Genomic DNA, 26,779 nt, shown 5'->3' on the forward strand with positions numbered 1-26,779 from the left:
TCAAAAAAATTAATCGTGATAAAAAAATGTATTGGATTAATCACAGGTTTAATCGCACTGGTAAACCATAGATTACCAGTTGAAATTTATAAAATATTTTGGATGGTTTTTCTACATTTTCATGTATATTATATTCTGTGTTGTAATTGAAATCAAAGTGTATATTTTTTATTATAAATATTTGCACTGTAAAAATGATAAACAAAAGAAATAGTATTTTTCAGTTCACCTCATACAAGTACTGTAGTGTAATCTCTGTCATGAAAGGGCAATTTACAAATGTAGATAGGTATTTTTTGTTACATAACTGCACTCAAAACCAAAACAATGTAAAACTCTAGAGCCTACAAGTCCACTCAGTCCTACTTGTTGTTCAGCCAATCACTAAGATAAGCAAGTTTGTTTACATTTACAGGAGATGCTGCTGCCCTCTTCTTATTTACGTCACCAGAAAGTGAAAACAGGCATTTGCATGGCACTTTTGTAGTCGGCATTGCAAGGTATTTACGGGCCAGATATGCTAAACACTTGTATACCCCTTCATGCTTCGGCTATCATTCCAGAGAACATGCTTCCATGCTGATGACGCTTGTTAAAAAGAAATGCGTTAATTCAATTTGTGACTGAACTCCTTGGGGGAGAATTGTATGTCCCCTGCTCTGTTTTACCCGCATTCTGCCATGTATTTCATGTTATAGCAGTCTCAGATGATGACCCAGCACATGATATTCATTTTAAGAACACTTTCACTGCAGATTTGACAAAATGCAACAAAGGTACCAATGTGAGATTTCTAACGATAACTACAGCACTTGACCCAAGGTTTAAGAATCTGAAGTGCCTTCCAAAATCTGAGAAGGATGAGGTGTGGAGCATGCTTTCAGAAGTCTTAAAAGAGCAACACTCCAATGCGGAAACTTCAGAACATGAACCACCAAAAAAGAAAATCAACCTTCTGCTGGTGGCATCTGACTCGGATAGTGAAAATGAACATGCGTCGGTCCGCTCTGCTTTGTATTGTTATTGAGCAGAACCCGTTATCAGCATGCACGCATGTCCTCTGGAATGGTGGTTGAAGCATGAAGGGACATATGAATCTTTAGCGTATCTGGCACCTAAATATCTTGCGACGCCGGCTACAGCAGTGCCATGAGAATGCCTGTTGTCACTTTCAGATGACCTTGTAAACAAGAAGCGGGCAGCATTATCTCCTGTCAACAAACTTGTTTGTCTGAGAATTTTTCTGAACAAGAAGTAGGACTGAGTTGACTTGCAGGCTCTAAAAATTTACATTGTTTTATATTTGAATGTAGTTTTTTTTTTTTTTTGTACATAATTCTACATTTGTAAGTTCAACTTTCATGATAAAGTGATTGCACTACAGTACTTGTATTTTTCAATTCACCTAATACTATTCCTTTTGGTTTTTTACAGTACAAATACTTGTAATAAAAAATAAATATAAAGTGAGCATTGTACACTTTGTATTGTGTTGTAATTGAAATCCATATATTTGAAAATGTAGAAAACATCCAAAAATATTTAAATAAATGGTATTCCATTATTATTTAATTTTTTTAATCGTTTGACAGCGCTAATTTATTTGATATCCTATTTGTATTGCAATAGCATCCACAGGCACAAGTCAGGGATCTGAGGCTCTATTGTGCTAGAGTGAGGCACTAACACACCCACCCACCACCAAATGAAAGGAATGTCCCTGCCCCAAAGAAAAAACAACCCAGGTGGATCAGAATGAATCTTGAGATGTCCGTTACAGTGTGTTAGCTGATTGTTGGGTCTGCATGGGTATATCTACATTGCAATAAAAAAACCTATGGCATGGCCATGGCTGGCCCAGGTGGTCAGCTGAGTAGGGGTAAGAGAATATAAAATTGCAGTGTAGATGTTCGGTCTCAGGTTGGAGCCCAGGCTCTGGGACCCTCGCCGCTCATGGGGTCTCAGACCCCTGGCTCCAGCCTGAGCCTGAACATGCACACTGCAACTTTATAGCCCCACAGCCTGAGTCCTGTGAGCCTGAGTCAGCTGACCAAGGCTCTGAGACTTGGTGCTGCTGGTTTTTTATGACAGTGTAGACATAACTGGAAGTGTATTAAAATATTTCCAGAATATGCCTTCTGTGCTGGTGTTTCTTAGTTCTTGCTGTAGGATTTGGATTGAGTATCTTTGCTACCTGAATCATGGCTTTGGAATTTTCACTTATTTGTTGGAGAGTTTTCCATTTTCTAGTAGCCTTTTTCCCTCCCAGCAACAGAAGCACATACTGTTCCAATGTAAAAGCCAACTGTTATTAGCACTGAGTTTTCAAATGTGACCCTGTAATGCGCAGAATGCTGTTTTAGTTAAGCAATAAGGCATGGCAGGATGTATGAATTTAGTGTGTAGTTTGACGCCTGAGTGCAGCAAAACCAATTCTATTAATGTATTAGTAGCCAATAATGCACATCTTTTCTGCAACTGCACTATCATACTCTGGGACCTATTATATGCAGAGCACTCTTCATATTTTTCATTGCCAGTCATCAACTGTGAAAGTCAGTTACTACTTGGAAGGATAAAAAGAAATCCTTATGAGTAAGGAATTATCACTGAAAATAGTAGAAGAGTTTGAATGTGTTTCTTGGAGTATTTTAATTGAAATATCCTATAAGATCCTATGAGGTCTGCTTGCTATCTACACACATTTTTAACATGGACTTTAGAAAAGGAATCTAACTGGGTAGAGCATTCTGCCAGTCTGTCAGTAATGAAGTGCAGTGCCGTGACTCTAGCTTCTCTCCTCCCTCACGAGTTAGTAGTAGCTGGGCTCAGCATGGATGCAGCATGCTCTCGGCAGGTTCAGGTTTCCTAAGGGACTTACATCCAACCTGTTTCTTTCACTTCCATCCAGAGGATTCAAACTACACAAAGTCAAATCTCATTTGAGGAGACAGGAGAAGGGCTGTCTGGTAGAAACAAGATCAGTTGACTGGGCATTTCAATACACATTGAAACAGCTGGAGATGCTTTTATGTCATGTCCACATTTAAAATTGTAGCTTAAGTGATGGCAGCTATCGGTGGATCTCCTTCCTCCTCAGTCATTAATGTTTCTTGTGGCTGAGACTCCTGCCAGGTAAATTCTCAGCCCTGTAACTGTCAGCATTAGGTTTATAAAGAGATAGTACATGATGAAATAGAACTTCCTTTTTCTAAAAATTATTAACCCACAAATGCTGAGCAAAATTTGTGAAGAACAAATAAAAAATTATCATCAGTTGCTTCTCTGTTGGTTTTTTTTTTTATGTCACTAGTTGTTCTAATTTGTTGCATTATTCATGTGTCTTTTGTAGGAGACCTGAAATAATGGGGTTGCTGTCTCTGTGGGATATGGTGCGCCTGGTGAATATGCTAATTGTATTCAGATTTCTGCGGATTATCCCGAACATGAAGGTGCGTATACCTTGCTTTTTCCCACTTCCTGAATTCTCGACTAGTCCAATTATAAAACTTCCTAGAACCTTCTCAGAATAATAACCCTTTTCGTCGCGGATGGATTTGATTGCATTGAAGAGGCATCTGAGTTGGGTTTACAACTTGGAAACTCCTCACTCTCAGTCCCTTTCCAGTATGTGGAGTGATGTGGGGGCGGGCTATATACAATGATCTGGTGGTTTGGATGTGGACCCGCAGCCACCAGTCGCCCATCTCTTTTTATGCTAGCAATCGGGGGGCTCTGCCTAAGATGGGAGGCCTGTGCAAGTGCACCGAGTTGCCCATTGGTTAATCTGGACCTGAGTGTAGCTGCGGCAGCATGGGCTAGTAACTCAAGTACAGTCCTGTGAGAGAGCCTCGATCTGTACTCGGGCAGCTGCCTGAGCTGCCACCCAAGTTGTGGTGGCCACAGTGCTATTTTTAGCACACTAGTTGGATGAACGCTAGTGCACACGTTTACCCGAGGTGGAAATTCCAGCTGCATTGTATATGTACCCTATAAGTGACCTTTTGCCTTATGTTCCCACTCTTGAGCACCTGAGTGGATACAACTCAAATGAGGAATTTATAATAGTTTCTAGGGGCTATGTTGGCTCCCCCACCTAATTTCTTTAACAGACCCGGTGTTTGAGGGCCTTGTATGGGGATTTTGTCGTTCATATAAACAGCAACCTAGATGAGACAATCACTTTGTTTTCACTTGCAGTCTAGGTCAGGATTTGAACACAGATTCACAAAGGTGAAATGCCTGTGCACTGATCCTTGTAACTGAAATTACTTCCCATATCCTCATACCCAACCCTACCTACTTACAACCCAGGCCCAATTTCACCTCAGGTTCAAAGAGCTGATTCAGTATATGGAAATTTTCCCATTAAAAGTGCAAATCTTACTTATTTCTGGCTTGCAGTGTATCTGTAGCTGTATGGGTCCCAGGATATTAGAGAGACAAGGTGGGTGAGGTAATTTCTTTTGTTGGACCAACTTTTGTCAGTGACAGAGACTAGCTTTTGAGCCACACCGAGCTCTTCTGGTCTGGGAAAGGTACTCCGAGCTGAAGAAGAGCTCTGTGTGGCTCAAAAGCTTTTCTTTCTCCAACAGAAGTTGGGCCAATAAAAGATAATACCTCACCGATGTTGTCTCTCTTATTTCAGGTTTGTATCAAGTGATGCCAGGATTAACCATTGATGATGATATAGCGTTGCTCTAACACTGAGTCCTTCTAATTCTCTCAGCACTCTGGTCAGTTCAAAGCTTTGGCCCTGGACAACAGAGGGTAGTGCATAGCAAACAAGCCTGCTGTAGAAAGGCAAAAACAGCCAATATTTGGAGCTGTACACTTGGAAATAGTGAAGCTGCTTATAGCAGTGGTGAGTTCATATGAGGGACAGATCAGCCAGGGAACAATCTGGCTCAGCCTTGTTGCGTGTCATACCCATATGGTATGCTCAGCTAGTACCAGACTGTAGACTGCACCTGGGAAGAAAGCAGGCTTGGGTAGTTCCAAGAGAGACATTACCCTATTCAGAATTGGGTGAGGTCTGTCTGGCTGCCTGGCTGGGAGATCCCTGGAGCCTTTGCATGACAGCAGCTATGGAGACTATTTTGTACTTGCATCCCAGTTCAGTAAAACAAATGTTTAGCTAATGTCAGGGTGAAGTGCAAACTGGAAAGTGAGGAAGTGTGGTCTAATGGTTTAGACATGGGACCAAGAGTTGGGAGTTGTGGGCTCCATTCCTGGCTCACCTACGATCACTGTCTGACTTTGGGCAAGTCACTTAAGGTGTTTGCCTCAGTTTCCCAGTCTGTAATTGTGACAGAAATGACAATTTCCTGCAGTATCCTTGGCAATGAAATTTATGTATTATTCTGGGCTGGGATTGTCTAAAACTCTTTGGGGTGGGGGGGAGAGGTAACCTGTGTAACTCCTGGGAGTACAAAAGACTATTGAAAATGTGCCAGACAAGTGTGGACTTTTGGGACAATAAGTGTTAAGTGGATTTTCTTCAGATTTGCTAGGGAGAGGTTAATGCAAATTCTACAACTCTGGTTATGCAAAACCCCAGCCTTTTGAAGTTTTGCCCTGAATTGGTGTTTGTCTGCTTATTTACCTGTTAATGAAGGCCGAGGTCACATGTCCAAGCCATTTAAAGAAACGGCTGTTCTGCCCAGTCCGAGGGAATGGGGAGGACCCAGTTGTGGCTGCCCTTGGCTGGAGCTGGGGCGACCTATGGTAGGGTTTTTCGCATGTGTGTAGGTTCTTTTATTGATTCAATATGTTTTCTCTGTAGTCTGTTTACCTTAAGAATAGATGTGTTTACTTAGATGGAGCTGTGTGGTAACATAACTGGCAGTCCGCTTCAGAGAAAAAGCAAAGTGCAGATACTGGCCTGTTAAGGCAATCTGGTTTGCTGGGGATATCACAGTGTAACCCAAGGAGCTGTGGAACCCCCAGTCAGGAGGGAGAAAGAGAAGGGTCTCTGCTGAAGACAGGTGATGGCTGGGAGCCTGAAAGCTTTAAGTAGATACCCTGGAAGGACCACAGAGGGGGAATACAGGTGCAGTCACTGTGAAACTGTGACAGGACTATTGTAATAGCATCCACCTCACAAGAGTATATGACTTCATTCATTAACTGTACTCAGTATGTGGAGATTGTACTGTATGACTGGAGAATTGCTAACATAGTTCCCATTTTTAAGAAAGGAAAAAAAAAGTGATCCGGGTAACTACAGGCCTGTTAGTTTGACATCTGTAGTCTGCAAGGTCTTGGAAAACATTTTGAAGGAGAAAGTAATTAAGGACATTGAGGTCAATGGTAAATGGGACAAAATACAACATGGTTTTACAAAAGGTAGATCGTGCCAAACCAACCTGATCTCCTTCTTTGAGAAAGTAACAGATTTTTTAGACAAAGGAAACGCAGTGGATCTAATTTACCTAGATTTCAGTAAGGCATTTGATACGGTGCCACATGGGGAATTATTAGTTAAATTGGAAAAGATGGGGATCAATATGAAAATTGAAAGGTGGATGAGGAATTGGTTAAAGGGGAGACTACGGCAGGTCATACTGAAAGGCGAACTGTCAGGTTGGAGGGAGGTTACCAGTGGAGTTCCTCAGTGATCGGTTTTGGGACCAATCTTATTTAAGCTTTTTATTACTGACCTTGGCACAAAAAGTGGGAGTACGCTAATAAAGTTTGCGGATGATACAAAGCTGGGAGGTATTGCCAGTTTAGAGAAGGACCGGGATATCATACAGGAGGATCCGGATGACCTTGTAAACTGGAGTAATAGTAATAGGATGAAATTTAATAGTGAGATGTGTAAGGTCATGCATTTAGGGATTAATAACAAGAATTTTAGTTATAAGCTGGGGACGCATCAATTAGAAGTAACGGAGGAGGAGAAGGACCTTGGAGTATTGGTTGACCTCAGGATGACTATGAGCCGCCAACGTGATATGGCCGTGAAAAAAGCTAATGCGGTCTTGGAATGCATCAGGCGAGGTATTTCCAGTAGGGATAAGGAGGTGTTAGTACCGTTATACAAGGCACTGGTGAGACCTCATCTGGAATACTGTGTGCAGTTCTGGTCTCCTATGTTTAAGAAGGATGAATTCAAACTGGAACAGGTACAGAGAAGGGTTACTAGGATGATCTGAGGAGTGGAAAACCTGTCTTATGAAAGCAGACTCAAAGAGCTTGGCTTGTTTAGCTTAACCAAAAGAAGGTTGAGGGGAGAAATGATTGCTCTCATTAAATATATCAGAGGGATAAATACCGGAGAGGGAGAGGAATTATTTAAGCTCAGTACCAATGTGGACACAAGAACAAATGGATATAAACTGGCCATCGGGAAGTTTAGACTTGAAATTAGACGAAGGTTTCTAACCATCAGAAGAGTTAAGTTCTGGAATAGCCTTCCAAGGGAAGCAGTGGGGGCAAAAGACCTTTCTGGCTTCAAGATTAAACTTGATAAATTTATGGAGGAGATGGTATGATGGGATAACATGATTTTGGCAATTAATTGATCTTTAAATATTCATGGTAAATAGGCCCGATGGGATGTTAGATGGGGTGGGATCTGAGTTACTACAGAGAATTCTTTCCTCGGTATCTGGCTGGTGAATCTTGCCCATATGCTCAGGGTTCAGCTGATTGCCATATTTGGAGTCGGGAAGGAATTTTCTTCCAGGGCAGATTGGAAGAGGCCCTGGGGGTTTTTCGCCTTCCTCTGTAGCATGGGGCACGGGTCACTTGCTGGAGGATTCTCTGCACTTTGAAGTTTTTAAACCATGATGAGAGGACTTCAGTAGCTCAGACATAGGTGAGAGGTTTATTTGCAGGAGTGGGTGGGAGAGATTCTGTGGCCTGCATTGTGCAGGAGGTCAGACTAGATGATCATAATGGTCCCTTCTGACCTTAATATCTATGAATCTATTAATCTGTGAGATCCGTGGATGAAAACCACTATTATTTATATTATCATAGCAGCTAGGAGTCCCAAGCATGAGTCAGGACCTCACTGTACTAGATGCTGTAGTAGAAGTGCAAAGTATTTAACTGCACTTCATTTTCCCAGCCTGCCATCATTTTGTATCATTTTAGTTACAATAGATTAGTGGGGCTTAAAAAATGTATAATAAAATATTGATAAGAATTCTGTGTTTTGTTTTAGTTCATGGCTTTGGTTGCCAGTACATTGCTGGATCTGGTGAAAAACTTAAGAGCCTTTGCAGGGCTGCTGGTGGTGAGTTACAATTCGAGATTGTCAGTCTTTCTATAATATGCTGCAATCTAGGGTACGCTTTCAACAGAGTAAACCAGCGAAAGGTACATGCATTGTCCCCACTAACAATAGCAGAAACTACATGACTAATTTTCATGAAACAGCACATCAGATATTTGCTTCCAAGTGTTCATCCTGCCCCCTAGCAGTGCAACCCTTCCTTATGGGATCAACAAACTAGCTGATTATTATATGTGGAGCTGGTAGCAACTTTCCATTTTAAGACCCTCTATTCAGTTACTTATAACTTTACAAACCTTTAAGCATTCAGGCTGAAATTTCCTGTCCTGGGTTTCTGCCTCAGGCTTTTTAATTTTTTTTTTTTTTTAAGTTTCAGCTGAAACAGTTCAGCCATGTCCAAGAAGAAGGTTAAGGAAATATATGTTATCCACATTAAAAACCACCCTAACCAACTAGAGCCCTGCGCAGATACAAAGTTTATATCTATGGATATAAAGCGGATATCTGCGGAGCTGCAGGGCTCTACCAGGAACCGCAGCGGCGAAAGCAGCAGCACGTCAGGCCTCGGTTCACAGGAGCCAACGTCCAGCCCGGGCAGCTCCTCCAGCATGGCCGCAGCGTCCCCAGCCCTGCCCACTGGGGCTGGCACCAGGTTCACCAGCAGCTGTCCCTGGTTGCGCTAGAGTTTGCAAGCAGCTCGCATGCTCTCGGCCAGAGACACACGCAGTCTCTGCCCCAAGGAGCTTACAGTCTGAGACCGATCTTGCGATAGGCTGAGTACCCTCAACTATCATTAATTTCAAATATTTTTGTTTAAGTTGGAGTTGAGGATGCTCAGTTGATCTCCTTGGATGATGAGGCCTTATTACATTTGTTGTTGATTTGAGACTTATTTTTTCCAACGTTAGTCTGCAACATATACTGTTAGTATCATGTTAATTATTTTTTGGCCCGTTTCTCTTTTGAGTGTTTACTGTGTATATTAGAGTTAATTTCATAGCTGGTGTTACAGGGAATAAAACTGATTTATTATTGCCAAGCCAGATGCCCCACCTACTGGCAGACTGTGGATGTGTAGCATCAACTGGATCCAACAAGTTTAAAATCCTCTTGTATGTAGCTCAAAGTATAATATCCTTTTCCTTCCTGGGACTTTTTAAATAACAACATAGAAACATGAGAACTGAAATTATCCTGGCATTTTAACTAGAAAGCTCATGTTGTCTCAAGCCAGCCTAGTAGCAAGTGATGCTTTCTTCAGTAAGAATTGTAAAGCGTTGACAACTCTCTGAAGGTTATTTCTAGGGCAACTCCTGACATAAGGTAAAATTTTCAAAAGTACATGAGTGATTTCAAAACATAAGTCCCATTTTCGAAAGGCACGTAGTGCTCATTGATAATCAATGGGAGCTGGTCCTTTTTCAAAATGGGAATTATGCTCCGAAGTCACTGAAGCACTTTTGAAAATTTAACTTTAGCACGATTACAGCGGTGCTTTTACAGAGGTTTCTGATTAAATATAAATAGCTGATTTAAATTTGGCCATAGCTTAGGTTTGGTAGAAGCTTGCTTTTAGGAAACCTAAGTCCAACAGCAATCTTCCCATAACTTTTTAAAAATCCCAATAGAAATAGTTTTTAACCGCCACTTCTCTGTAGTATTTGCAGTTCAGCCATCACCACACTGAGAACCAGAAGGTGAAACTTTTCATAAAGAAAAGTGACTTCAGTTTTTTTTTTAACAATTCCCCACTGAATGGACTATAGAAAGAAAGCATACAGCATAGAGTGAAAAATAAGTGTGCTTTAAAAAGTTCTTTCACTTTTAATAACCCATGGCATTGTTTTAAACAAATTCCGTTACCTCCGTTACTCCATGAGTTTTAAGTTGATTGTGTTCCTTTTTAACATTGAATGGTTTCTGAGTAGCTTACCTTACAACACCCTAAATTAGTTTTTGAGTATTTTAGTGACTAATGCTAATGTGTATTCCTTTCCAGGTGGTTTTCTATGCGTTTGCTATAACTGGCATAGTGCTATTTAAAGGTGCTGTTGTTCCTATGGGAAATATCAGGTAAGGCTTTACTCTAAATGTTCAGTATTTGGAAAGATCCTCTTCGTTTTTGAAACCCCACTGTATACCTCTGTTCTTATCTCCCTGGACTCTTTGATAAGTACCTCCATCCTCAGTCTCCTCTTCTGTACGCTCCTCACTATTATAGCATACTTTTTAATTTGTGCTGGGCCAAGAATCTTTGACTTTCTTACTGTGAGCCCCTTGGTTTTCCCTCCTTATCTTTCTCTTCCTTTCTCTCCAGTCTGTCACTAACCTCTTAAATCTTGCAGGTTTTCCTCCCCTGCTCACTATTCTGTCCTTCCAACTTCCCATCACTGTTTTGAGTCTCCAGGACTGCTCATCCCCATCTTGGAAATTTCAGACCCCTTTTCTGCTTTCCTTCTAACTAGTGCTCCCTTTCTGCCTGTGAGAAGGTACTCAACTCAATGGAAGCATTCTATCTATAGAACAGTGTCTAGCATGTTATAATAACATTGCACTCTAATTTCATTGTAGTGTTGTCAATGCAACATCTGGTAACAGCACCTTGCAGTGTGGGACCTACGAGCAGTTGGAGTATTGGCCAAACAACTTTGATGACTTTGCTGTGAGTCTGGTTGCTAATGGAATATGTTCTGTGTTTTCTGAAGACGTCTAAATAGTGACAGTTAGTGCAATAACCACTCAACCTCTGTTTCATCTTGTTGCTTAGGCTGCGGTAGTAACTCTCTGGGATATCATGGTGGTGAACAATTGGCAAGTTTTCCTGGATGCATTTTCAAGATACTCAAGTCCGTAAGTAATAAAACTGGTACCTAAGGAGACTCTCCATTGGGGGTATTATCCTGTGTTCTATTCAACATAGTTCTTCAAAGTAAATGGGCAGAAACTATAGACAGAGTTCACTTCTTATGATCTGGGAACAGGAATTACATATGAAATTACTGCCTGCCTGCTGCTATCCCGAGCTGCGTCTCTTCAAATCCACCCAAGTATCTAGTAACCAAAGCTTGCCACTTAATGGACAGCTGTTTATTTGTCTATGTAAATTGGTAGGTCTCAGTCCAATGTCCAGTGGGCATCACATTTAGCAGTAATTTGGAATCTTTGTTGGCAGTTGACTTGACCCAGAATTGAATTGACCATGGAGATTGGACTCCATATGAGTTTGCTTCACCCACCTGTGCTCCTTCATGGCCAACCTTGAGATGTGTTGGTAGATCGCTGTGGGGAAGCTTGTGTTGCTGCTGTATCAGTTCTGTGGATAAACGGAGATGTTCAGTCTCGTGTGTTGTCAGTCTAGCATCTTTCATTTGCATTAAATAAACATACGTAAAGTTTAAGAATCTTGATTTTTCTTTAAGTTAATTTTCCCTTCCTTTGGTGTCTCAATTGGTTAAAGCACAATGCACTATACCGTGGCAGTTTTGCCATTGACTTTGGTGGAGCCAAGATTTCACTTCATATTTCTTTTTCAGAATTCAGACTCAGAAATTGATGTGATATCAGTGTGTGTTTGTGTGAGGGGTGGTTGGGGATGGATTCTGATGAAGGACAGTACATTTATCTCTCAACTGATTGAGATCCAAACTTAACAAATGGTTTCTCCCAGACAACTGTTTTATTTATGAAAATGGTGCAGCTTTTCACAGGGAAAAATGTAAGTCCACAGCTATGAACTTTCATGGCTTTTTAAGGGATGGAGGCATTGGATAATCATTTTCATTATAAGGTGGAATTGTTAGTCTCATAATATTGTACACATCTTTATTTTTTTGTCTTTTAATATCCTCCTTCTCCAGGTGGTCAAAGGTCTATTTTGTAGCCTGGTGGCTAATTTCCTCTGTCATTTGGGTCAATTTGTTCGTAGCCTTACTTCTGGAGGTAAGGGAATGAGTTTTATCTGTAGATTCTTGAAGGGTGTGAGAATTTTTATGCAGATCTATTGGAAGTAGAGTTTTTGCCATTATGTGAAGTTGAGCACTCAGTGATAGAATAAATCCAAAGCCTGTCCAGGTGTAAGAGGACATCTAGTGATAAGAGTAATTATGGACATAATTTAATTAACTTTAGAGAATATTGTCCATCCAATATCCTCTAATGGGAATGAAAAGAGAACAGTTATTATTAGCATGAATTGTCCCAACTATTTTTGTGTATGTCTGGTCACCCTTGGCACACGAGAACTGTATTAAGCTGGAGGGTGTATTTTCTGGATGAGGTCATACAAACCAAGGTCCTGCTTGCTTTGTGTAGATGTTAAAGACTTCAGAGCACTCACTGCAAGAGTATTTTTCCCAGAGTCTTTTGGACTGCATTTTTCATGCTCCCTTGTTGTATGATATACTATTTGCTGGTTGGTCTTCACTATCTGCCCCAGAGCTGGTTTGCATTTTATTGGTGCTGAATGATTTCAATTTGTAAACAGCTTTGAAGGGTATAAATGTATGGTGTTCTTATTTACTATATAAGTACTGCAGACTTGCCTGTGCACTGTACTGTACTGTGTGTCTCTAGTACTAATCACCTAGGCTGCAGGTTTGTGGTGGCCATGCCCATTGCAGAGAGAGCTGGCTCTACAGGATTCCAGAAAAAGCTATTCCACGTTTGAAGAGGCTGTGCCATGATTTTCCACTCCTGCAGAGGCACTGAGGCCAAGTCCAGAGAGTCTGGCCTGATTTAAAGAGGTTGCCCTCTAAAGCATGGTGATGATGCAGGTTTTAAAGATGGTGCTGAAATCAGTATATAAAAATATTGTCATGACAAGCTTGCAGCTTTACCAGTCACTTGCCTCTGCATCCTTTCTGGAAGGCTAAATAGCTACAAAATAGACTCTGGACTGCCGACATCAAGTCCGAGCCTTATCTGTGAGCATACGGGAAGGTATTCTACCCTTGGGGACCAGCCCTGCAGAGAGATCTATTGACTTTTTTTCTGCGGATTTGGGACATAGATCTGGTGTAATGGCTTGGATGTGGCACTGTGTGGCAGGAAACTTTGTTTCTGTATGAGTTGTCCATCTACCTCTTGTCATTGTGTAAATCAAAGCAAGCAAAGAGACAAGCCAGAAAATCATTCCTTCTTTGATAAAGCTGTGACATTTTAACTTGAAGTAAGTCAAAGAAATTGCTTTTCAGCCGGGGGGAACCTAAGTAGGTGAACGCTAGCAAGGACATTTTAAAAATGTGGACGTTTAAATCGGGGAATGCAGTTTGTACAGTGTATAGAACCCAGGAGTCCTTTAGTCCCTCTGCTCTATTTTTACCTTCACCATCTCACTGTGTGACCATGAGCAAAGTACTCATCCCTGTTTGAGGCACAGAAACGTAAACAGTGATTTACCTCGAAGCGTCGTGTTGAAGTGTTAAGTTAATTCAGTGAAGTGCAGAAGTAATATTTTTATTATTTGGTATTTTGTTTTATTATTATGTACCTCATATATATGTATAACTGGCTTGAAGAACATTCCTGTTCTGGGCTTTAGGGGGATTTATAAAAACTAAACCATGGGGAAAATATAAAACCTTATGTCTAAAGATGCTAAAACTAGCCTTTTATTTTCTTTCTCCTTCCAATTCCAGAACTTTATTCACAAGTGGGACCGTCACTCCCATCGGCAGTCTCTCTCAGAAATTGAATACCAGACAACGGTGGAATTAATGTTCAGGTGAGTCACATTAGGACTAGATGGATAATAGCCTATTTTTAAGGATGCTAATCTCCTGTTCAAAGACAGCATTCCAGGTGGGAACAGGGTTTGCTTCAAGCCTGGTGAGTAAGAGTACAAATCTTTTTAGCTATTAGCTGGGAGCAGTCCTGAAAGTGCTTTACCTATGCCTGCCCTGCCCTGGCTTAATAGCCTAACCTTTTGGAACATTCCATAATATGATGCTGGGAGAAGAGGTGCTAATAATGAAGGACTACTCTGGGTGGGAAGGGTAAAACAATCCACATTCTTGGCTTTGTGTTCGACTGTGGGTGGAGAGTTGATCGTGTTGCATAAGTAGAACTTGTTGTACAGATTTAATGTTCAATGGCTTCACTGGGAGCATGTTCTCATTTGACAAGTTTTTTTTCAGGAAAGCACATCCATTGACCTCAGTTATGTTGTACTGCGTGCAGGAAATTGCTTCCCTTCTCCTTATGGGAAAACAGCTGCTGGTTTCTATGACACGTCTGTAGTGTAGAAGGATGGATCACTCGGAACTGGATGCATCATTAGGAAGCATCAGCCTGTTGTAATTGTAATTCTCTTCTTCAGTCTTGAAATAAGGATGTTATATCTCAGTAAAAAAATGTTGAAAAATCCCCTTTGCTGCCCTAAGCAACTTATGCTTTTTTTCTTTGTAGGGATGTTTTGGAAGAACCTACAGAGGAAGAGCTGATGGAAAAACTGCACCAGCATCCACACCTGCAGCTGTGTAGATGACAGATTGATGGGAGGACCCGTTTATTCATGCCTTTTTTGCAATAAGGTTGTCAGCTGGAGGACTGATATTGCAGTGAAATTGAATGTATTTTCTGTAAAGTGCTGTTAACCTGAAAGCTTACAGGAAAGCATGTAACATTTTAGTTGGCATTTTGATTTTACTCTTGAACACCACCTACAATGCAGAGAACTGCAGGGAGAACTTTTTTTTTAAAATAATCTGCTCCTTTTTTAAAAAAAAAAAACATTAAATTCTTCTAATTTGACTTGATTTTAGAGTCATTTTATGGGAATATGCAGCTGTTATTTTTTTAAGTGTCAGGACAAGGAGTTGTAGACCATTTTATTTGATTTTTTTTTTTTAAGAAGGAAGAGAGTATTAAAATGACAATGCACTTTAATGCAAACACTTCTAACCACTATGCTTGCTGCTTTTTTGTACCATAAATAATGGAACTGCCTATTCTGGCATTCAGTGTGTGCCAAGGACAGTGCCTTGAAATTCTTGAATGAATTAGGCAGAGTCATGCTCTAGATTCTCAGCCTTTTTGTAATAAGGGAGATCGAAACACTATTTTTATTGAAATATGATGCCAGCATTCTTTTATTTACTAAATGTTCATAATTGTACAATCCTGTTCAAAGTTCAGGTCGAAGGTGGAGATAGTCTGTTTCATAGTTTCCTTTTTTTGGCCGGTGTTAAGGGCTGTGCCCATGTGGTGATTGCATTATATTGATAACATTATCAAGGTCAGTATAATTTTGGATGGAACAATCGTGCCCTTGTTTTACAATCTGGAATAATTAAGCTCTACTTCAGGGAAAATATGCTCATGTTGCTTTGAAAATGAGCTCTTCCTTTTTGCATTCTGACAAGTCTTGTTTTCCCTGGATTCATACTGAGCCACAGTTTGTTTACTTTTGCAAGAATTTTAGTGGAAATCCTGTGCAAAATATAGCCATGTATCCACCTTGGGTGGATGGGGAGCAGGCAGTCATGTTCAGGCTTCCCCCTCATAATCTATACCTGTATATAATAAATTGATTTTTAATTCAGGGGAGTGGATTTAGGATAGTATGTGGCACCAAAATCATTGGGGGTCATCTCACTTTTTTTTGAGCTGGATAGGACAAATCCTGCAAGGTACTGGACTGCCTCATTTCTCACTGTAGTCCATGGAAGCTTGAGGGTGCTTAGTATCATGCAAGATCATATCCTTTGTGCTAGCTGTTTTCCCCAGTTCTGGTTAAACGTTTATTGTATCATAGATGTCAGAGATGGGGGGGAAGGGCCTATTAGGTCATCTAGTCCATCGCCTTGGGATCAACACAGGATTGTTCCCTATTTTCTAGCTTTTTTTTCCAATACAGTTCCACAGCAAGACACTCACACAGTTGAACAGCTTCCACTATCTGATGCATCTCATCAGTAGGAAGTTAGCCTAATTTTTTCTTATTTTAGTGTAAGCCAGTTACTCTTGGTTATCACTCTTTAACCACGTTAAGCATTCCTTTAACTCCTTCTTGTTTCTATACTCTGTATACTTGGTGAATTATGTATGTCCATCCTGCCAAGTGAGCCTGTCCGTTCCTGTATGCTTGGGATGTTCTATTTTGGCTCTTCATCTTTTATTTGGCCATTATGTTCCATTGTTTACCAAAGTAGCATAACGTGGTGTGATATTCGTATAATCTTCATAAATCATGTCTCTTGTATGCAATCCTTGCACATGGACAGAGTGCAGAGAACAATCTATTTTAGTGCTTGCTTGTTTGTTTGTTTGTTTATATATTGGACTGGGAATGTAATGCAGAACTACATACAGGAAATAGCGTGTCTAATATAAATTGTACTGTAAGAGGTAAATTACTATGTGATACAACTTTTATGCTTTAAATGCACAGAGACTTGAATAGGAGTAAAACAGAAGGCTTAATTGGTAAAAATGTCCTTTTTATTCCTTTCTTCCATTTACGTGTTCTAAATGTTGAAGGACCTCGTGTGTGGTTTGATCATCTGAAGGGCTGAGCTCTTCCCATGACATGTTGAGCACCTTCCACTCCCATTGATTTCAGTAAGAGTTGAGTGCTCAGCACTTCTTTGGCTCGAACCTATATAGAATTGCCATTTATGCTGTGTTGCATAACCTGGACATAGGTGGTTATTCTTGTTAAGGGTGGGTAGATGAGACACAGACACACACCTGGAAGAAATGACCATTTGAAAGCTTTGGAAAAATGTATTAAAACCATAGTTTGGATTCTCATATGTAAATACAGCAACAAATTTGGTTTTCTATCTTCAGAGGATTTTTTTTCTTCTGGTTTGCTTTCTAGTAAGTATAAAGCTGTTCTGTGGAAATGGCAAAAAAAAAAATTCGTCAGCTCCATTGTAACAAATCCATGACCAAGGGAGAACTTTGACTTGTGATTACTTTGCTTGCTTTTGCCACACTAAAAAGTTTTTAGTGACAGCAGGATTGTACCCCAAATCTTCCTGTTCCAAAATCAATAGCCCCTCCCACTTCAGCTTAAGGAAAAACATCTATGCAGCTATTGCAGTATCAGAGTTTAGGGAACAAAGCTGAGAAGTTCTGACTCCATTCAGTAGGAGACAGCACAAGCACACTGCTCTATGGAGACATGTATAAAAGAGATTCTGTTCAGAGCTGCAAATGAGACAGGCGGTATAATTCCCGTTACTATGCACAGGTTACAATGCATAGAGAAAAGCCTACCATTAGCAGGTAAAATCATAAGGGATTGATTGAGATGGGGGAAACGGACTTTATAGTTTCTCCACATTTTTATTAATATCTGTACTGTGTTGCTGTGTGTAAATTTTTTTCAGCTGCACAGCTTGCTGCTTTTGGCGAGCATTTATTTTCTAGGTTTTTAGAGCAATATTAAAAATGATTCCCAGTATCCATTAGTTATCCCCAAACTGCAAGGTCAGGTTGGCTTAAACACTTAAGTATGTGCTATCTTTTATCCTGTATAAATTACAGGGTTTATCTTTTCACTTGCTGATAGACCACATGTGCTGGCAGCTGTGCATACTGTTATGGTTTTAGAAGCTGATACTACGGCTTAAAATTCCTTAATCCAAATAGAGCAGAGGTTTTCAAACTGTGGGACATACCCCTTAGGGGGTGTGGAAGAACGTTTGGGCGGGGGGCGAGCGGGGTGGGACCTGGGCCAGGCTCCGCGGGGGAGGGAGTGCCACCTCCACCCCGACACACCTCAGCAGGCCGCTCAGCCTGTGGGTCCGTGGCAACATCTGCCATGGCTGCCGATTTCCGCTCCTGGCAGCCTTTGCATCCAACACTGGCTCCACCCCCAGAGACAGTTGCCCCACCCTGAAAACACGAGTGGGCAGGGGCAGAGGGGCAGGTATCGGCCCTGCCCTAGCAGTGCAGTCTGGCTGCAAGGTAAAAGTAGTCCGGCTGCTGAGGAAGCCTTGGCTGTGCCATTGGTAAGTATCTGTGTATTTGAAACTTGCAGGTGTACATAATTTAATTAAAGCTATGTTAAGGTCTCTGTTAGGTGTATGAGTAGGCCATCAGCCGTACCTTTGCATGTGTCTGTTTTTGTCTGGGTTGCCTTTGCGTATGTCTGTTTTTGTCTGGGTTGGGGGAGGCAACCAAAAATTGAAACTCAAAGAGGGACTCAGCTCAAAAATTTGAAAACTGCTGAAATAGAAACTGTTTCAAGTATTCCACCTGCCTCACCTGCATCTTTGCTTTTTATGAAAACCAACCAACCAACCAAAATAAAAGTAGAATGTGTCAACCTGCTCTTCTACTTTTCATAGGGTTTTACCATCTTAAGTTGACTGTATGTGGGCCCAATTCAAAGCCTGTTGAAATTGGTGGGGGGCATTCCCACTGATTTAAAGGGCATTGGCTCAGGTCCTATGTCTGCATTCCTAGGCAAACACTTTCAAGCTTTCAGTGTAAACCTGTAACTCTGAGGAGGAGGATTTGGGATGTATGTGAATAGGATATCGTGTGGGGGGTGGTGCGGGGGGAAGTAGATGGGGCTTTGTGCATATTTCCACTCTGAGCATCTTAATTCAACATTTAATTTTCCTGGTTATTGCTGAACGAAATCCTAACTGCTATAAACAAAGCAAGCATTAACATTTACTTTTGTTTCTATCTCATATTTCACAAAGTTACACATAAACCTTATACACCAACTGTAAAGAGCAATGGGTGTGCCCTAAATGGTCATTTTCTCACATCCTTCCTTAATCCTGTTGTGTATAGTTGGGTTATTCTGCAAATTTGTTTTGAATAGTTTTTCTGTTTTGTCTTCTCCTCCCCCAACCCACTCTCCCAATTGTTCATTGGCTCACAAATTTATTGATGTTTGTTTTTTCTAACGTGAAATGTCCATATTTGTACATAACGGAAACCCTACAAAAATCAACAGGCATTTGATGACGATAACCAAATTAAGATTTAGGATAAAACTGTGTTTCCTAAACCAGAAATGAGAACTAAGCACTTAGGAACCTGAGACACTCCTGAAAATTAGTCACATAGGCATTTTTGAAAATTTTACCCTTAAAGCTTTTTTTAATTATGTGCAAATTTTCTGTGTTTTTCGGTTAATACGTATGAAAGAAGATACATAAATCACTAACAGTAATGTAATATATGATGTTTTGGATCATAACTGTAGAATATTATAGTTTTTTTTTTTTTTTTTTTTTTTTTTTTTAGTAAGGGTTTAAATAAAACACTGTCCACCTGCTGATCTTAACAGCCAAGATTTTTAAGAGTGACTAACAATTTTGGAGGCCTGGCTTGAGATACCTTAGACTGGGGACCTGATTTTCAGTAAGTGCTGTGCATATAGCCTCTGAAAATCACTCCCCATTTATAGTCTCTCAAGTTGAGCGCCCAAAAGTTGAGGCACTCAAAATCGTTAGTCATTTGTGAAAATCTAGACTAACATGTTTCACAATCATTAGTTGAGCGTCACAACATCCCTGTAAGCTATTTCCCCCATGTTACAGATAACGTGAGGCATGAGAGATTAAGGCCTTGTCTACACTGGCACTTTACAGCGCTGCAACTTTCTCACTCGGGTGTGAAAAAACACCCGCCTGAGCGCAGAAAGTTTCAGCGCTGTAAAGCGCCAGTGTAGACAGTGCACCAGCGCTGGTAGCTGCGCCCCTTGTGGAGGTGGTTGGTTTTTTGTGTTTTGGTTTTTTTTAGAGCCCTGGGAGAGCTGTTTCCCAGCACTCTGCCGGGACTACATAAGCCATGTTAAAGCGGTGCTGCGGCAGCACTTTAACATTGCCAGTGTAGACAAGCCCTAAGTAATTAGCCCAAGGTCACATGGGAAGTCTGTGGCTGAGGTGGGAATAGATCCCAGATCTCCTGACATCCTTAACCACAAGCCTAGCCTTACACTCGAATCTACAGGGAGAATGTGCCAGAATTATTCTCTGTGTCTGCAGAGCTGTTGTTTTCCCAACATGAAGCTAGGGAAAATGTTCAGAAAACACAAGTCTAAGAGACTTTATTTGTTTTTAAGACTAAATATATAGTGATGTACATAGCAAACTGTTTAAATGGCCACCTATAATTATCTCCTTTGCAGAGTACGTGAAGAATTTCAAGACGGAGTATAAAATGTAGTTGCTAGGTATAATAAGTGTGTGTGGGTTTTTAAAAAAGTGCCTTAGTGGGCTAACAACCTATTGCATTCCTGGGGGAAAATGATGGTGTGCAGTTGCCACCACTGGGCATGCATGTGGCTGCCAAAGATGGAACTTATGCTATGTCATGAATTACCCAGGTTACTTACTACGGGGGAAAACCAAAATGTCTGCTATTGCTCACAATTATGATTCCAACCAACAAAAATATTTACTTGAAAGTACAAATGAAACACACAGGCTCAAAAACATTCCAGAGCCATTTAGATTTCAGTTCTGTGGTTTCAGTGAGACAGACAATACAGCAATCCTAAAGTTACATTAATGCAAATGCTAGAAGAAACAAGCTGGCAAGAAATCAGGGTTGTCGGTGGTTTTATTAAATTGGACTTGTCAGAATCTCAGGTTTTCATGAAGTTTATTAGCGTGGACTCTTATATCCAATTTTAAACTTTGAAATTTTCATACCAAGCGTATTAAAAAGTTTGCTCTGAATTCGAGACATGAATTTTTGTAACTTAAAACAGCGAATGCACAAAGACAGATTCCAGGCTGTCCTGTCACTTTTATTTTTTTTAAAAGCTCAATATTAAACATTTTCTTAAAAAATACTGGGTCCTCTATATTGCAGTGAGCTAGCAGAGCAGGTGTCTTGGCTTTGTTCTGTGTGGATACTTGGATGGCCCCCTTCACAGTAATATTGCAGCACTTCCCAGCTACTTCTGGATTTTCCTCAAAACATCCCTGTGAGGTAGGAATGTATTACTATTCCTCTTTTGCAGAGGATCATCCAAGATATTTGGTGGCCTGCCCAGGGTGACATTGAAAATCCATGGGAGAGCTAGGAATCGAACCCAGAGTCCCAGTTCACAGCCTTAATCCAGGAGAGAGGCCTCTTTCTTTCTTGACTATATCTGTGAATTTCAGGTGTATGTTGTAAAAAGATGTTGACATTTCCATCTTAAGTGGTTCATAATTTTGCCACTATGCATCCTTAAGTCTTCCATGTTACTCTCATTTGTTTTTGTGTAGCATTTTGTTCTATTTTAAGTCCTTCCCAAGACGAAGCTCGGTTTTTAGACAATACACCTCTAGCCTGATTATAACGCGGTCCTCGGGAGCCAAAAAATCTTACCGCGTTATAGGTGAAACTGTTATATCGAACTTGCTGATGATCTGCCGGAGTGCACAGCCCCACATCCCAGAGTGCCTCCCTTTACTGTGATATACCCCAATTTGTGTTATATTGGGTTGCGTCATATCAGGGTAGAGGAGTAGAAGGAAATCTGGAATAAATATCTTGGAACCTCCAAACTAGTTGTCTGTTCTACCAAAGGGAGCATTTTAAAGATTTACCATCTGATTTACAAGCATTTAGGCTTTTGACTGCAGATGGGCTGGGATTGGCACACCAGATCCCCATCTCCTATAACTTTGCACAAGCGACTGAATCCTGGATATGCGCTAATACTGTATTAAGAATACACAAAAACTGAAGGTTGAATACCACCCAACACAAATACTTGTCAGTCTACTCTCATCCCCAGCCCACACACTCGCTTTAGGAACATTTAGATCCACTTCTACAGGATGTGGGCTAGGCTCATCCGCACTTCATTCGGTTGATATTCTGTTACATTTTTAAAATATAGCTTTCATATTCTAACACATGGGACATAAAAGCAAAGGATCTGATTTTTTTCAGAAGTGCTGAGCACCTATAACTGCAAATTGAAGTCAATCAACGGAAACTGTGGCTCTGTGCCTCTGTGTGTGCTCAGTGCTCGCATCCAAATTGTTGAATTCTTCTGCAGAATCTAGCAGACATAAACATAACAAGAGCCCATGGCTGGAAGTTGAAATCAGCAAAGTTCAAACTAGAAATAAGATGCATGTTAACAGTGAGGGCAATACACCAGATTGGATATCTTTCTAAAATATATGCTCTAATTCAACTGCATTTATGTTGGGCTGGATGCAGGAACTACTGAGTGAAATTCTAAGGCCTGTGTAATGCAGAATGTCACACTACATGATCATAATTGCTTCTGGTGTTACCACAGGCTTATGGTCGACAGAGTGGGTTCTGTTACCCTCCTGAAGAGGAGTCTGATTTTGTTCTATCGAGAATTGTGGTGCAAATCTGTAATGCTATGGCATCGAACTGCTGCAGCGTTGGGCCATGTCAGTATGGCAGGGTTCTCTATAATAAAGATCCTATTGAGGTGAGCAGGAGAGCCAGTCTAACCTGTATTATTTTGCTTAAGTTTCTTTTCTGCGTTTTGGGTTGAATTGGTTCCAAATCTAATGTGCTGAGCTGTTGCCAGTGCTCATTTTATTAAGTAATGGTCTTAGAAAATAAAACCCGAGTCTTTAATGTGGCCTCTCGTACCTGTTTTAATACTGTTGAGAATAATCTTATATTTCACCAAAACTACATGTATTTAGTTTCCAGCATCCTGGATAATTGATGGTTCCTATTAAAAGACTTGAACAATCGGCTGCTATAGAAAAACAACTCTAAAGAACTTCAACTTTAATTTTACAGGGAAGGTGTTAAACCCAGACAATAAAACTCAGATCAAAGTAGCCAACAGAAGGGGTCATAAGAAGAGCAGATTGTCCTTTAAACTTCACCATGTTGTGCAAGGTGCCACCTCTCTCTCTTTCTTTAATCAAATTTCATGAAAACGCAAAGCTATTCTTTCCTAATGTAATTCAATCGGCGCCCCTGGCTGGATCAGCAGGAAAAGCACCTGCCTTGCTTGCTTTAGGTTTGGATGACAGACCCTGGTTGTCTGATAGCAGTTGGTTAATCCATAACCCAGGCATGTGGCCCCAACACCACCTGTCATTCAGGTGAGCGTTTAACCTTATTAATACCAAATATAATACACCTTCTTGGCTTTTTTTATATTAAACACACATGCAGGCCCAATGATGATCATCATGAATAGGAGTATTTAATAAAATGAGATCATAAATGTCTAATGTGCTTTTTCTTGAGCAATAAAATTGCTCACATGCTGTAAATGAGGTTTGAAGTTAACTTGCTCTCTGGGGCTTCTCTGAGGTAGATTACATAGGCTAATAGAGAACACTTTTTTAAAAATTTTCAAAGGCTTTTCCCCTTGTGTTTATCCTTCCTTTGTACACTGGCCCTTCCTCCTGCCTCCATTCTTGTTGTAATATCTACTGCCATCAAGCACTGCACTGTTAATTTAGGCTCACATTTGAAACAGCTGCATGTCTGAGACCCTCCACGGTGCCTGTTAAACCTTTGTCTGAGACATTTTTCAAAATCCCTGCTGCTTGTTTAGTCTCTTGAGTGACTTTAATGTAGTCCTCCTGGAATCTGTAAAATAGGCTCCTGTACTACCTAATTGTGTGGTGATGTTGGAAAGTGAAGTGTAGCTGAGAGTTTAGATCCAGAATCAAATTTTCTAAAGCTTTCAGCATGATTTGGTGGGGCTCGTATTGTAGTATGACACTGATGTGAAATTAAGATTTGAACTTTTCCAACATTTAGAGGTCTTCAGTGTCAGGAACTCAGCTGGCTCCGGGCACAGTTGCCTGGCAACCCAGTGCTGGGCCCAATGAGCGCTCACTAAGTGGCTGTGCTTCCTGATTGGACAGCAGAGCCAGTAGATCATCATTTAAGCCTCATAGCAACAGCAGCATAGCAGCTGCTCAAGGCCTGTTTCCTGCATCGGTCCTTGCTCCAACCCCCACCTATTCCCGCTCCATCCCTAGTCTCTACGTTCTTCTGAATGGCCAACTCCTGGCTCCAACCACTGGCTTGTCTCCTGACCACAACTCCAGTTCCTCCTTCTGGCTCTGCTCAGACCTCTAGGCCTGATTCCTGTTCCAAAACCTAGATTGCACCACCTAAATCCTGGTGTGTGACAGTTTGAGCAGCCCACTGAAAGATAAGAAGGGACATCATCCTGTGGCATGGAAATCCCCTCTGGAAGGGTCCTGGTAGGAACCCAACTCACCCTCTCGGAAGTTGTTGGGCTCATGCAGGAATTGCGGGCTCAGGTTACCATGCTGTGTGGTCAGAATGCAGTCCTTCAGGTGCAGGTAAAAGCCCAGACAGCAACTCCTGTTCCCCCAACTCTTGCATCCGCATCCCACGAGCCCAACATGCTCTTACTCAATACGTTCGGTGGGTAGACAATACTGTGTCTACTGTCGTGGGTTCTTTAATCAGTGCTGTCTCCTGTTTACGTTGCAGCCACAGGTGTACCACATGGATCAGTCCTGAGTGGGATTAATAATGAGTCTGCTCTGTGGAGAGACCCTGAAATGGGTGTCCCTGCTGCTGGAGATGTCCAATCCTTTCCTTGTACATTTTGAGAACTTTGTACAGGCAATGGCGGGTATCTGTCTTGACCCTAATTGGGAATGTACTGCAGAAGCTGCTCTCCAGGCCCTCTGACAGGGTCCCCAGTCCGTTGCTAAGTATGCAGCTGAATTTCCATGTCTGGCCGCAGACAGCCACTGGGATTGAGTTACACGGTGACACCACTTTGGGCAGGGTCTCAAGGACTCAAAAATGAACTAGAACAGGTGGGACATCTGCCTAACCTGAGAGCTTTAATTGATCTTTGCATTAGGATTGATGACTGGCTAACTAAGTGGACCCCAAAAAAGGTGTGTTCCCCAACTTCTGTCAGTCAGAACTCCATCTCCCAGAGCCTCAGCTGCCTTACCAGATCCTGAACTGATGCCAGTCGACAGAGTCTGGCCCCATCTCTCTGATGAAAAGAGCCATTGCCAGGTGTTAAGGTTGTGCCTGTAATGTGGAATGCCCAGGCATGTTGCAGCAGGATGCCCGGCCCGGAGCTGGCCAATCCCTGGGTTGGGAAATGCCAGGAGGGTTGGGTCAGGCCAATTCCCCACTCCTCCCCATAGTGAAGCGTGCCACTGCCAATCCACCAGAATCTTAGCAACATCTTTTCTGAACACTACCACTCTTCATCTCTGGCATTCTACCCTACCCGATATTCACTTAGAAGCCTTGGTCAATTTGAGTGCCTCTAGCAATTTCATTGACCAGAACTTTAAGAGGCATCAGATCCTAATCTTCTGCAAGGATTTTCCTGAGCTCATTGAGGCTATTGACAGTCCTTTCTCCAGGTCCCAACACACATCAAACAGGACCCTTGGAGGTCATAACCCTTGGTGGTTGCCAAGACATCATCGGGTTATCCATGCTCCGCATTTGCAGGTTGTCCTTCGTGTGCCCTGGTTGTCACCCATGACCCCTGAATCCACGGACAATCATGGTTTATGCTCTTCTGTTCCCTGTGGTGCCAACGAGCATGGCTTGCCAGCCAAGACTGATCAAGCTTTGTGAGGTGCTTGCTCCAGCCTCTGAAGGATACAGAGCTGCAAAGTGTGGGTTCATCAGCAGTGCCCAAAATTCCTGCCAATACAGGGAATATCTCAAGGTATCTGACAAACAGAAAGTGGACGTTCTACTACCTCACCATTGTTATGATTACCCCATTGATCTCCAACCAGGAACGGAGGTTTCTTTTGGACGCACTTACAGCCTATCTGAACCAAAGTGCAAGTCCTTGGAATATCTGGTGGAAAATCTGCAGAAGGGGTTCATCCACCCCTTCAACTTCCCTAGTGGGGGCACCTATCTTCTTCCTGGCTAAGAAAGAGGCTCGCTCTGACCTTGTGTCTATTATTGAGCCCCCAACAAGATCACTGTCCACAATCAATACCCCTTCCACTCAAAAACTCATGGAAAGACTCTGTTCGGTTAGGTCTTCACAAAGGTAGACCTGCGTGGAGTATACAATCTGGTCAGAATCCAGCAGGAGGATGAATGGAAAACAGCATTTTAAACCAGATATGGCCATTTTGAATACCTGTTCATGGTGTTTGGCCTATGTAACTCCCCAGCTACCCTCCAGCATTTTATGAATGATGTCTTCAGAGATATCCTCAACCAATTTGTGATCTTCTACTTACATGATAATTCTCATTTTTTCCAAGAATCAAGAGCTCCGTGACCATATGTTTGTATAGTTTTTGATTGATTGGCTTCACCAAAATCAACTTTATGCAAAACACAAATTTTAGCAAGGATACAGTGGAATTTCTGGGTCATGTTATCTCTCTGGCAGGATTTGCCATGGCAATAGCCTTGTTGGGGGTCCATCACTGAGTGATAGGTGCCCTTGAATGTACGTGGGGTGCAATGGTTCCTCGGGTTTGCAAATTTTTCCTGGTGTTTCATCAAAGGCTTCTTCAACCTTGTCATTCCTCTCATGTTCCTACTCAAAAAGGAGGCTAAGGTCAGCTGGTCCATTGACATACAAGTGGCTTTTGGCTGCTTGGAAAAAGGCATTCA

At 41.5% G+C, this 26,779-nt stretch overlaps 1 protein-coding gene across 7 annotated transcripts in view; it reads left to right on the top strand.

The window, feature by feature from the left end:
- Positions 1 to 16,679, top strand: part of TPCN2 (two pore segment channel 2) — a 54,477-nt gene extending 37,798 nt beyond the window's left edge. For 5 of the 7 annotated variants that reach the window (XM_037899979.2, XM_037899978.2, XM_037899981.2 and 2 more), the window contains 8 exons: positions 3,353 to 3,452; positions 8,177 to 8,248; positions 10,248 to 10,321; positions 10,820 to 10,910; positions 11,016 to 11,098; positions 12,106 to 12,187; positions 13,885 to 13,970; positions 14,654 to 16,679. In XM_037899979.2, the coding sequence (XP_037755907.1) occupies positions 3,353 to 3,452; positions 8,177 to 8,248; positions 10,248 to 10,321; positions 10,820 to 10,910; positions 11,016 to 11,098; positions 12,106 to 12,187; positions 13,885 to 13,970; positions 14,654 to 14,732 (667 nt within the window). In that variant the 3' untranslated portion in view covers positions 14,733 to 16,679. Of the gene's footprint in view, positions 1 to 3,352; positions 3,453 to 8,176; positions 8,249 to 8,618; positions 10,223 to 10,247; positions 10,322 to 10,819; positions 10,911 to 11,015; positions 11,099 to 12,105; positions 12,188 to 13,884; positions 13,971 to 14,653 lie in introns of those variants that run through there. The other 2 variants (XM_037899980.2, XM_043548608.1) reach the window with 2 other exon arrangements.
- Positions 16,680 to 26,779: the final 10,100 nt, after the last annotated feature.

The sequence above is a fragment of the Chelonia mydas genome, chromosome 6 (genome assembly GCF_015237465.2).
Source record: "Chelonia mydas isolate rCheMyd1 chromosome 6, rCheMyd1.pri.v2, whole genome shotgun sequence".
NCBI lineage: Eukaryota > Metazoa > Chordata > Testudines > Cheloniidae > Chelonia > Chelonia mydas.